Here is a 13,140-nt window from a genome sequence, read left to right on the forward strand (position 1 = left end):
AATTTATTTTTTAGCTTTCTATGCATTACAATTCAGGAGACACTCTTTCTCCGTGGAAAACGCATGCAACAAAATGTGATTAATTGGTTAAAAACGTCTCAAAAACAAGTGAAAGATGTAAAAAAGTTATGAACTTTAAACTCAAATCTTTTAACCAGCTCCATTTGTTTGCTTCAGATTATGATTTTTATTTTAGGATGAAGCAAGCATGACCTCTGCTGGACAACAGTGGAACACACACAGGGAAAAGAGCAACTTTGAGCAAAAGGGCAACCTTTCAGTGACCTGCAAATACTATTTAGCAGATACTGCATCTGTGCTAAAGTCAGAAAGCTTGTTCAATGTACCTTAAAGCCCCACTCTAGCAGACATTCTTCAATTAATTACAAGGGTTATATTCGTTATCATGAAACTAACGTTTGTAGAAAGCAGTGAATGCAGCACACAAAAGATTACAGAGTCCAGAAAAGTTTTATTGAAATCATTGGCAAAAAAGGGAGCCAACGTGTTTCTGAGGTTCAGACAATCCCCCTTCATCAGGGCGAATATAGAATGTAAAATGTCTGGACTCAATAGGATATTGATGCCATTTATATATACGGAATCAGGTATCAGGGCCCTCTGATTCCTCTTGTACCAAATTGTAATGTAACTGTAATGTATACCCTCATGTTGTAAAGCACTGCACAAACTGTTGGCGATATATAAATCCTGTATAATAATAATAATAATAATAATAATCAGCTACACAATATGCTGGTGATATTACCTGATACCTGACTGTATATTTAAACATGATCAATATCCTATTGTAAACAGACAATTTTGAGGTCACATACTATGTAAGCCCTGATGAAAGGGGGATTTCTGAACCCCAGAAACACGTAAGGAATTACTGCAGTGGCCTACATCAGAGAGGTGGTGAGTATTGCAGATCTGCAGACAGATCATGGTTATGGTAGGGGCCACCAAGCTGTATATAGCTTCCTGAAAACATCACAGCACCCTACCTTTGTACTCCTCTCTAGAGCCCTGAGTCCTGATATAAGCATGTAATAGAAAAAACAAAAAAAAATGGGAAATTACAAAATAATGAGGCTCAGCATGAAACCCCAGGTAACCTACCCACTCACTATAATAAAAAAGTGGGGCTCTATGGCTGAAAAAACAATGCATTAAAAAAAAAAAAAAAAGGCAGACTAGCAGAGCTGCCTAAGGACCATGAATATGAGCCATTTTAGTGGTAGAAACAATCCAAATCATAACAATATAAATCATAACAATATAATGGAAAAAGAGAAACCACCCACCATCGCCAGTAAAAAAAGACAACATTGTCTAATATTCACAATTGCGCCGGGCAGCACGCTCACATGTACACAGTTCAGACCTATCCAATAAAGCTAAAGATAGCAATAGACTGGGAAAAACAGTGTATACACAAAACCACCTGACGGGACTCTGAGATATGGCAGTATGGCAAAGACAGAACCATAGGGAGTAAGGCCCGAGGACACATTCAACTAGTCATCATGGAGCTGATAAATTGTCCGTAAATGCCGCAGCGCCAATATCAAGAGTGTACATAAAAAAACCTAAGTGGGGAATGCACTACAGAGGTAGGGTACACTGAAACAGTCCAGGGGAGGATATCCTAAACAAGCTGAACCATAATGGCTATATTGCTGAGTGGATGGGTCCCCATTAGACATTACTGACGACACACATATTCAGTGGACTAGGCTATTGTCCTAATCTGGAAGGTCGTGATATTTACATGAAGGAAAAATCCTGTGTGATAGAAAGAAACCATGGAACAGTGTGCAAACTGTGCTATGCAGCAAATGATTCAGGTAGCAAGCATAGATTAAGCAGCAACTGGCATGTAGGTATGCAGCGTAGGAAGCAGCAGAAAAGGCACCTGTTTGATAAGGAGCAGAGGCAAAGTGAATGGCCAGTAGAGCAACCTGTAATAACACAGTCTAAATCCAGCCTCTGTTTGCCAGTTGGTCCAGCACTTACCCCATCGGGGCGGGTGGTAGGCAGTGCCGTGCAGCGGCTCCGCTGTGAGTCATCTTCTCCATGGCGGCTTCCAGCTCCTCCCCTCCTCCTAGGTGTCCAATAGGATCACATGTCCTTTCAGCCAATTGGGTGAGCGGTGTCAAAACCCGCTTCCTGATTGGCTGGGAGGAGGATCAGTGTTATCGATTCACTGTTGTATTACACCTGGGTGGGCTTGGAGCGCACTCTCATTGCGACCCGAGCCCACCCTATATTGACGCCGATTAGAGCCTCTGGCTCTAATCGGTGCTTCAAGAAAAACATTGGAATCCATGCGTCGGTGTCCTAAAAGGGGCCGGACACATGGATAGGGGAGGCGGCGATGGACAAAGGGGGGGCGGCGCCCATGCTCCCTTAATGGATGGGCCGGCTTACTCTATGCTTGCTACCTGAATCATCTGCTGCATAGCACAGTTTGCACACTGTTCCATGGTTTCTTCCTATCACACAGGATTTTTCCTACATGTAAATATCACGACCTTCCAGATTGGGACAATAGCCTAGTCCACTGAATATGTGTGTCGTCAGTAATGTCCAATGGGGACCCATCCACTCAGCAATATAGCCATTATGGTTCAGCTTGTTTAGGATATCCTCCCCTGGACTGTTTTAGTGTACCCTACCTCTGTGGTGCATTCCCCACTTAGGTTTTTATGTACACTCTTGATATTGGCGCTGCGGCATTTACGGACAATTTATCAGCTCCATGATGACTAGTTGAATGTGTCCTCGGGCCTTATTCCCTATGGTTCTGTCTTTGCCATACTGCCATATCTCAGAGTCACGTCAGGTGGTTTTGTGTATACACTGTTCTTCCCAGTCTTTAGCTTTATTGGACATGTCTGAACTGTGTACATGTGAGTGTGGCGCCCGGCGCAGTTTCTGTGAATATTAGACAACGTTGTCTTTTTTACTGGTGATGGTGGGTGGTTTCTTATTTTTTCATTATATTGTTATGATTTGGATTATTTTTAGCAATAAAATTTGATATTTTTTTTTTAGACAATTTTGCAGTTTCTTGCATTAGTAACCATACCCGGGTGGCTCATATTCATGGTCCTCAGGCAGCTCTGCTAGTCTGCCTTTTTTTTTATACGCTGATATAAGCATGGCATGGGCTGCCACTTAACAGGAATTATGCAAATATCAAAATTAATGGGTGGGTGTCAGTTGGAAAGGCTGTATTTACTGTACATGCAGACCACCCTAAATAACACCCACATGTGATGATGAGCCTCCATAATTTAAAAAACTGAAATTCAGTAAATGAAAGCGATGGGCCAGGAACAATCAGGATAGATGATGCTGGATGTCTTCCAGACAGGAAATGAGACTGGCTCTATCTGTCTGGTTGCAGCTTCTAATTCCCATTGTGAGAAGCTCACAGTGTGCAGTTAAATCAGAGTAAGCATTTTCAGCACAGAGGAGCCTGCAGAACTGTGCAAAACAGGGGAAGGCTGGAGTTCAGCTTTAATTTGGCTCAATCTAAAAAAAAATCCAATGATAATTATCTAAATTTTCAGTGAAAAACTTGAAATTTCGCTCAACACTTAAGCCCTGTACACACGATCGGACTTTCTGACAACAAAACCGTGGAATTTTGTTCGAAGGGTGTTGGCTCAAACTTGTCTTGCATACACACGGTCACACAAATGTTGGCCAACAATTACGAACGTATTGACATACTAGGTGGTTTTTCAGCTCTTTAGCGCCACCCTTTGGGCTCCTTCTACTAGTTTCATGTTAGTAAAAGTTTGGTGAGTGTTAATTCGCACTTTTCTTTTCGTGTTTTTCATTTTGTACTTTTCAGTTTGTTTCTGATCAGCTGTTCGTCAACCAGACATGTTGCGGAATCGGAGGAGATAACGTGTTATTTATTATTGGCCTTGGAGTTATTGCTTTGACATTATTTTTTGGTTGAATAATAATGATTTGATTTGGTATATTTTCTATATTTTTGGATGCATAGAATGCACTTTTTGGTTAATCTCTATTGGCAGATAGCATGTCTAATTTTTTTTTTTTTTAATGCACAAATTAAAAAAAACAAAAACATAATAATATTATTCTTGATATTACTAGAAAATAAAAGCCTTTGAAAATTTGTTTGCAATAACGCCATCAGTATCACCAGCAAAGCAGCTTCATTATTATCCCATTAAAGAAGAAGAGAATGTGCGCTGTATTTGGAGATTTCATAATCTGCCACGTCACTAATGTTAAGTCTCCATTACGAATGCCAGTTTACAAGACCGACCACTTCTGCTTCCGAGTATGCGTGTTTGTACTTTGGACTTTTGTCCGACGGACTTGTGTACACACACTCGGAAAATCCGACAACACACATTTGTTGGCGGAAAATTTGAGAACATGCTAGCCAACATGCCGCGCATACACGTGGTCGGACTTTCCGCCAACAAGCTCACATCCAACATTTGTTGTCGGAAAATCCGATCGTGTGTACGCGGCATCACATTACTATAATGTACATACCTCATACTCTTCAATAAACTGGATTCTGTAGTCAGAACAAATTGGTGCGTTGACCCGTGTATGAAAACTGCTTCCATCACTGACCGATGCTCTGAAAGAAGAACAGATGAACAATAAGGACCAAGTCACACTATCTGAGGTGACAGATATTATACCGCATGGTAAAACGCCTGTCACCACAGGGACACACAGGAAACTATGTGACACATTCACACTGCAACACAGCCTGCTGCGATAAAATTCAGACATGCTGCATTTAATCGCAGTACACAGACCTGAATAGCACTGCAATGTCAGGCAGCACAGCGTATCGCACTGCCTGATATTGCAGTGAATGAAGGGTACATTTTGTACACTTCAAATAAAGCTGGTACAAAAAAAAAAAAAGGACAGTGTGGCGCGCTAAATCATGCACCACACTGCCCCCTAGACAGCCGGAAATTTAGAGCGGATGAAGCGTTGTATCGCTCTGACTGATCTGCAAGTTAATGAACAAGCAGTGTGAATTCACCCTAAAGCTAAAACAGAAACTGAACTCAGGGATGAAAGCGCTGCAGAAACTAAATGTTCTTTGTAAAGGGAAATTGCAGTCAGATCAATTAGTTCAAAAATGAGTTATTAGGTGTTAGAACCCATGTGAGGTTTTTATTGGGTGGACTCCATATTAATGGTCACGGCTTTGGCATGGAATGTCTAACAAGTTCATATAGTGTGTGTGATAACTCAATGTCCATAAACTTTTCACCATATAGTGTTTGTATTTCAACTCATCTGATTGGTTGTATTTTTTCACTGTATGCCATACCTGGCGTTCCAACTGCCTGGACGTAGACAAAAATAAAGTTTTTCTTCCCTTTCATGGCATCTTCTAAGTTTTGAAGTTCCAATATGGAGGTGATATATTTTACTTTATTATAAAGCAAAACACTAAAAGATAACGGATGAGAAAAGTTAAAAGGAGAAAATAATTGTAATTTAAAAACATTACCAACATACAAGCTGATTCACTTTAAGGCCTGGTTCACGCCTATGCAGGTTGCAGTTTGCATATGCCAGGTGCATTTTGCATATTTCAATACACGTTTTTCATCCATTTAAGTCTATGGAACCAAAAACCAGAAAAAAGTCCCTGGCCCTTTCCATAAAATGCACAGATGTGAACTACATCCATAGGAGACCATGTTAAATGGTCTGTAGTGCGTTTCTGCAAAATGGAAAATGCACTAAAAAATGCATAGGTGTGAACCAGGCCTTACCATTTTACCTTGCCAAGTTTCAGACAAAGAACTTAAAGCGGATCTTTACCCAATAACAACTTTATAAAAATAAATGTTCTTTATCAAGGAACATACATTCCACATTAATAATTATGCCACCAAAATGAGTGTGTGCTGTAAATTGCCTCCAGCATTGCTCCTGATTCTTCTTGTTTGAGGCTTCCATTTCGCTGAAGCCCAAAGCCCCTGAACAGCAGTAAATCATAAAGCAAAACTAAATCCATCAATTTTAACAGTTTCAAAAAAACAGTTACATTCCTGAAAATGCTGGATTTCCTGGATTGCTGTCACATTTGGTTGTGTCCTCGACTAAACAGACCATCAAATGGCTGGTGTCATAAATGATCACATGTGCAGCACCATGGAAGTTGCAGATTAAACAGAAGCAGCTTCCTTGGCTGTAAAGGATAGGAGGGTTCAAATCCACTTTAACCACTTCAGCCCCGGAAGGATTTACCCCCTTCCTGACCAGAGCACTTTTTGCGATTCGGCACTGCGTCGCGACGTTGCACCCAAACAAAATTGACGTCCTTTTCCCCCCCCACAAATAAAGATTTCTTTTGGTGGTATTTGATCACCTCTGCGGTTTTTATTTTTTGCGCTATAAGCAAAAAAAGAGCGACAATTTTGAAAAAAAAGCAATATTTTTTACTTTTTGCTATAATAAATATCCCCCAAAAATATATAAAAAAAAAATTATTTTTGCTCAGTTTAGGCCGATATGTATTCTTTTACATATTTTTGTTAAAAAAAAAAAAAAAAAAAATCGCAATAAGCGTATATTGATTGGTTTGCACAAAAGTTATAGCGTCTACAAAATAGGGGATAGTTTTATGGCATTTTTATTATTTTTTTTTAATTAGTAATGTCGGAGCTCTGCGATTTTTATCGTGACTGTGACATTATGGCGGACACATCGGACACTTTTGACACTATTTTGTGACCATTGTCATTTATACAGCAAAAAGTGCTATAAAAATGCACTGATTACTGTGTAAATGACACTGGCAGGGAAGGGGTTAACCACTAGGGGGCGATGAAGGTGTTGTGTGTCCTAGGGAGTGATTCTAACTGTGGGGGGAGGGGCTACCACTGACATGACAGCAATCACTGCTCCTGATGAAAGGGAGCAGTGATTTCTGTCATGTCATAAGGCAGAACGGGGAAATGCCTTGTTTACATCTCCCCGTTCTTCCGCTCCATGACACAATTGCGGGCACCTGGCTGACATAGAGTCCGCGGGACCCGCGGTCATGGAACACACGGCGGGCGCGCGACCACAATGCCGCTTTTTAAAGGGAGCATACCAGTATGCCCATTTGCCATTGTGCCGACGTATATCGCCGTACGCTGGTTGGCATGTGGTTAAGGCTGTCAGCAGATCGGCCTCTACAAACTCAGCAGTGCCTAAAAATAGAGAGCAACTGAGCATGTGCAAATCAGGGTGAGACTGTATTACTGAGTTTTAAACAATACAGACACTTAATGTTTTACATAGCTTTACCTGCAAAAGTGGCCAGGCTGAGGTGATCTAAAAACTAACTCCACCTTTTACACCATATTACAAACTACCTTGTGTAACCTGCAACATGGAGACATGCAGACATAACCCTCCTCTCCCACCCACAAGGGGCCCCTTTCACACGGGGTGGATTCCGTTCCAATCAGCAGGGAATCGGCTCACAGATCCTCTGATAATGGGAGCAGAGCGGAAGGGTGACACATCCATGTCTGCTCAATTTTTGCAGAGTGGACACGGACACAACCCACTCTGCTCTATGGCGGCCAGGAGTAAACAGGCTCCGCTGTCCATTTACACCCGACTACGTTCCGATCCACCTAAATGGATGGATCCCTTTCTGTTTTTATTAGTGGACCAGATTGGAGGAAGGCAGGTGTAAACGGACATACACTATATTATCAAAAGTATTGGGATGCCTGCCTTTACACGCACATGAACTTTAATGGCATCTTAATCCGTAGGGTTCAATATTGAGCTGGCCCGTCCTTTTCAGCTATAACAGCTTCTGGGAAGGCTGTCCACAAGGTTTAGGAGTGTGTCTATGGGAATGTTTGACCATTCTTCCAGAAGCGCATTTGAGGTCAGGCACTGATGTTGGATGAGAAGGCCTGGCTCGCAGTCTCCGCTCTAATTCATCCCAAAGGTGTTCTATCAGGTTGAGGTGAGGACTCTGTGCAGGCCAATCAAGTTCCTCCACCCCAAACTCGCTCATTCATGTCTTTATGGACCTTGCTTTGTGCACTGGTCCAGATTATTTTGTGGAGGGGTGATTATGGTGTGGGGTTGTTTTTGCAGGGGTTGGGTTTGGCCCCTTAGTTCCAGTGAAGGGAACTCTTAAGGCGTCAGCATACCAAGACATTTTGGACAAATTCATGCTCCCAACATTGTGGGAACAGTTTGCGCACCAGTGTACAAAGCAAGGTCCATAAAGACATGGATAAGCGAGTTAGGGGTGGAGGAACTTGACTGACCTGCTCAGAGTCCTGACCTCAACCCGATAGAACACCCTCAGTACAGACAGAGAGTATGAGAAGAAGTCCATAGTAGCTTAGCACTGCACGCATGATCCAATGATCGCAGTTGTATTGCTTTGCATACTCATTCGCAAAAAATAATAAATGCACTTTTTTGCTGCAAACATGCAGTATGTGAATTTTTTATTTCAAAAGGTGGACGTAGCCTTTAAACCCAGAAAATTATGCGTTTGTCTCTCTACACTATAGCATGCTGACAGAAGACCCAGCTTACACAGAGGAAAGTAATTGCTGTATCATCAGGGCCAGGGGCGGACTGACAACTCATGGGGCCCCCGGGCAATAGGAGAAGATTATGGGGCCACCGGGCAATAGGAGAAGATTATGGGGCCCCCAGGCAATAGGAGATTATGGGGCCCCCAGGCAATAAATTATACACACACACAGACGCACAATATACACACACAGAATACACATACACACACACACACACTGAAAATGTACCGGAGAGGCGGGGCAGCTATAATCTTGGGATTTTTTAAAAAACACAGATTTTTACATACTGTCCGCCCCTGATCAGGGCCAATTTACACTATTAGCCCTTATGCACACAGGCTGTTAAAAAAACGTTATGAAAACGCCAGTATCTTTGCAGTGATTTTTTTTAACTTTTTTCAGCGTTTTTCAGCGTTTTTGCAATAGCGTTTTTTAGCGTTTTTGAGCATTTTTGAGCGTTTTTCCGCGTTAGCGTTTTTGAGCGTTTTTTTTTTTTTTCAATGGATCAAAAACGCTAAAAAATGTTGGTGAATGACGTTTTTGAGCGTTTTTCAGCGTTAGAGCATTTTTACAGCTGAAAAACGTCTCTCAGAACCCACTGGTCCTGGGTTTTTTTTACAGCTTAAAAACGCCTATGCCACTTGCAGCTCAAAAACGCCTAGGTGGGCATGAAGCCATAGACTAACATAGACAGGCCTTTTTAAGCTGCAAAAAAAGCTCAAAAAAGCAGCTGTAAAAACGTCCGTGTGCATGAGGACTAAGCAGTGACAGGAGTTTTACTGCATGGTAAAACATCTGTCACCGCAGGGACACACAAAAAATTGTTTCCTATGTGTCCCATTCACACTGCAATACAGCCTATCGCTGTGCTGCGATAAAATGCAGGACATGTTGCATTTTATCACAGTGCACCGGCCCGACATTGTAGTGAATGAAGTATATGTTTTGTACACTTCAAATAATAGGATTTTTTAAAACAGCTTACCTGTAAAATCCTTTTCTTTCGAAGGACATCACGGGACACAGAGCCACAGTAATTACTGATGGGTTATATAGGTATCACTGGTGATTGGACACTGGCACACCCTATCAGGAAGTTCAACCCCCTATATAATCCCTCCCCCTTGCAGGGATACCTCAGTTTTGTAGCCAAGCAATATAGTGTATTAGAAGAGGGGCGGGACCTCTGTGTCCCGTGATGTCCTTCGAAAGAAAAGGATTTTACAGGTAAGCTGTTTTAAAAAATCCTATTTTCTTTCTCGAACATCACGGGACACAGAGCCACAGTAATTACTGATGGGATGTCCCAGAGCAATGCTACCTGAGGGGGGGGGAACCACGACCAAGTAGGGTGCAATCAGACCTGAGGACCCTGTACCGCTGCCTGCAGCACACTACGCCCAAAGGCGATATCCTCATGCCTTCTCACATCCACCTGATAGAATCTGGTGAATGTATGAACTGAAGACCAGGTTGCGGCCTTGCAGATTTGAGCCATAGAGGCCCGGTGATGCACTGCCCAAGAAGCACCAATAGCCCTTGTGGAATGTGCCCTAATCTGAAACGGAGGAATCTTCTGTTTCAAACCGTAAGCTTGAATGATCAACTGTCGAATCCATTTAGAAATGGTAGCTTTTGACGCTGTCTGTCCTCTATTGGGACCCTCTGGCAGCACAAACAAAACATCCGTCTTGCGGATCTGAGTAGTTGCCCCTAGATAGGCCTTAACTGCTTTTACTACATCCAACGAATGTAGAGATCTCTCTTCCGGAGAACAGGGATCTGGAAAAAAGGAAGGTAGAACAATGTCTTGGTTTAAATGAAAATCAGAAACCACCTTCGGTAAACAACTAGGATGAGGGCGTAGTACCACTCTATCCTTGTGTATAATCAAATAAGGCTCCTTACAGGAAAGAGCTGCTAATTCTGATACTCTTCTAGCAGAAGAGATGGCCACCAGAAAAATTAATTTCCTTGTCAACAAGACCAAAGGAATCTGACTTATTGGTTCAAAAGGCTGTTTCTGTAACACAGCCAGGACCAAATTCAAGTCCCAGGGGTTTAGGGGCGCTTTAACCGGAGGATTAAGACGCATCACCCCCTGCATAAAGTTTCGGACCAAAGAATGCGAAACAAGTGGCCGCTGAAATAATACTGATAAAGCAGAAACCTGGCCCTTGATGGTACTCAAGGCCAGCTTCATCTCTAATCCCATCTGTAGAAAATCAAGGATTCTACCTATGACATATTTCCTGGGATGCCAACCTCTGGATTCACACCAGGTTATATAAGCCTTCCAGACTCTATGATAAATCATCCTGGAAGCTGGCTTCCTTGCATTAATCAAGGTAGATATGACAGGACCTGAGAGCCCACGACTCTTCAGAACGTGGGTCTCAATAGCCAAACCGTCAAATTTAGCGTTTGTAAGGCAGGATGGAACACTGGACCTTGAGATAACAGGTCTGGGTGTACCGGTAGGGTCCACGGGGAACCCACCGTCATCCTTACTATTTCTGCATACCAAGTCCTTCTGGGCCAAGCGGGGGCCACCAGAAGTACCGACTTCCTTTCCTGCCTGATCCTGCGAAGGAGTCGTGATAGTAGCAGAATAGGCGGGAATGCGTAAATCAGTGAGAACCGATGCCACGGAATCACCAACGCATCCGTCCCGCATGCAAGAGGATCTTTTGTCCTTGCCACAAATCTGTCTATCTTTTTGTTGAATCGGGATGCAAAGAGATCTACATCTGGAACCCCCCATCTTTGGCATATGGCCCAAAAGACGTCGGGATGCAGAGACCATTCCCCTGGAAGTAACTGCTGGCGACTTAGATAGTCCGCCTGCCAATTTTCTATTCCCGGGATGAAAACTGCCGATATGCATGGCACATGCATCTCTGCCCAGACTAAGATCTGGTTCACCTCTTTTTGAGCAGCTCGGCTCCGGGTGCCTCCCTGATGATTGACATAAGCCACTGCTGTGGCATTGTCGGACTGGATCCTGACCGGACAACCCTGTAGCCTGATAGTCCAGGCTTTTAGAGCTAGATGTATCGCCCGGATCTCCAGAATGTTGATGGGTAAGGTCCTCTCTGTCTTGGACCATACCCCTTGGACCGCAGCCTGTTCCAGAACTGCTCCCCAACCTGACAGACTGGCATCTGTTGTTACCACCGTCCAGGTAACCGGTAGAAAGGATTTCCCCTTCTGCAGGTTTTCGGGTATGAGCCACCAATTGAGGCTCTGACGCACCGCATGCGACAGGTGCATCGGAAAGTCTAATGCCTGAACCTTCTTGTTCCAGGTCGACAGAATACTGTGTTGCAGCATTCTTGAGTGAAACTGAGCATAGGGAACTGCTTCGAATGAAGACACCATCTTCCCTAGTAGCCTCATACAAAGGCGGACTGAGGGACCCTTCTTGGTCCTTACTGTCAGAATCAGCTCTCTCAAAGCAGTGATCTTTGCCTGGGGTAGAAATATCTTCTCCTGGCTTGTATCTATAATCAGACCTTAATACTCCAGTCTTCTTACTGGTTTTAGGAAAGACTTTTCTAAGTTGAGGATCCAACCCAGGTGTTCTAGATACCTGACCGTGGTCCTCAAGTTTCCCTTCAAAGAGGCTACCGACCGGTCTATCAAGAGCAGGTCGTCTAGGTATGCAATGACAGCTATACCCTGAGCCCTTAATCTGGCCAGAGGAGGAGCCAAGATCTTTGTGAACACTCGAGGTGCAGTGGCTATCCCGAAAGGCAGAGCCACAAACTGGAAATGGCGCCCTCCTACCTCGAAGCGCAGAAACTTCTGATGAGCAGGAAAAATGGGCACATGCAGATATGCATCTCTGATGTCTATTGATGCCAGAAATTCTCCTCCCTGCAGGGTGGGAACTACTGTTCGAATTGATTCCATGCGGAAGGATTGAATCCTTAGGAATCGGTTCAGATCCCTTAAGTCCAGAATGGGCCTGACATCCCCATTTGGCTTTTGGACCGTAAAAAGGTTGGAATAGAAGCCCAATCCCTGGTCCTTTGCGGGAACTATCATAATGACCTCCTGCGACAAAAGTCGCTCTAACGCTAGAAGGAGCGACTGCTTCTTCTCTGGGTCTCTGGGAACATTTGATCTGAGGAACCGAGGAGAGGGGAATTCCTGAAACTCCAGCTTGTACCCTAAGGTTACCGTGGAGATTACCCATCTGTCCTGGAAGTCCTCCTGCCAGAGCTCTGAGAACTGTCGCAGTCTTCCCCCCACTCGAGTGAGTGGGGACGCCCCCTCATGCAGAGGTCTTAGTGTTTTGCCTAGTAGGCTTCTTTCCCCAGGACTTCTTTTGTCCCTGGGGTTGACTCTTGTCTCTGAACCCCGATGGAGGCGGCCGTCGAAACTGCCTGGAGGCTGAAGCCCCCGGCGCTGGGGAAGAGTCCGTTTGAAAGAGGGACGCTTACTCTTCTTCTTGACAGGTAAGAGAGTGCTTTTCCCACAAGAGATTCTCTTGATATAGTTATCCAAGTCCTCTCCAAACAACCTTGCACCA

General features: G+C 43.7%; 1 protein-coding gene across 3 annotated transcripts in view; it reads right to left on the reverse strand.

Annotated features, from left to right (window-relative positions):
* The window catches only part of TXNDC16 (thioredoxin domain containing 16), a 171,013-nt gene that overhangs the window by 126,345 nt on the left and 31,528 nt on the right, over positions 1-13,140 (reverse strand). For all 3 annotated transcript variants that reach the window (XM_073609963.1, XM_073609964.1, XM_073609965.1), the window contains exons 7-8: positions 5,360-5,481; positions 4,555-4,645 (exon numbers count right to left, since the gene is read on the reverse strand). In XM_073609963.1, the coding sequence (XP_073466064.1) occupies positions 4,555-4,645; positions 5,360-5,481 (213 nt within the window). The remainder of the gene's footprint in view (positions 1-4,554; positions 4,646-5,359; positions 5,482-13,140) is intronic.

Source organism: Aquarana catesbeiana, linkage group LG13 (genome assembly GCF_042186555.1).
Source record: "Aquarana catesbeiana isolate 2022-GZ linkage group LG13, ASM4218655v1, whole genome shotgun sequence".
Lineage (NCBI taxonomy): Eukaryota > Metazoa > Chordata > Amphibia > Anura > Ranidae > Aquarana > Aquarana catesbeiana.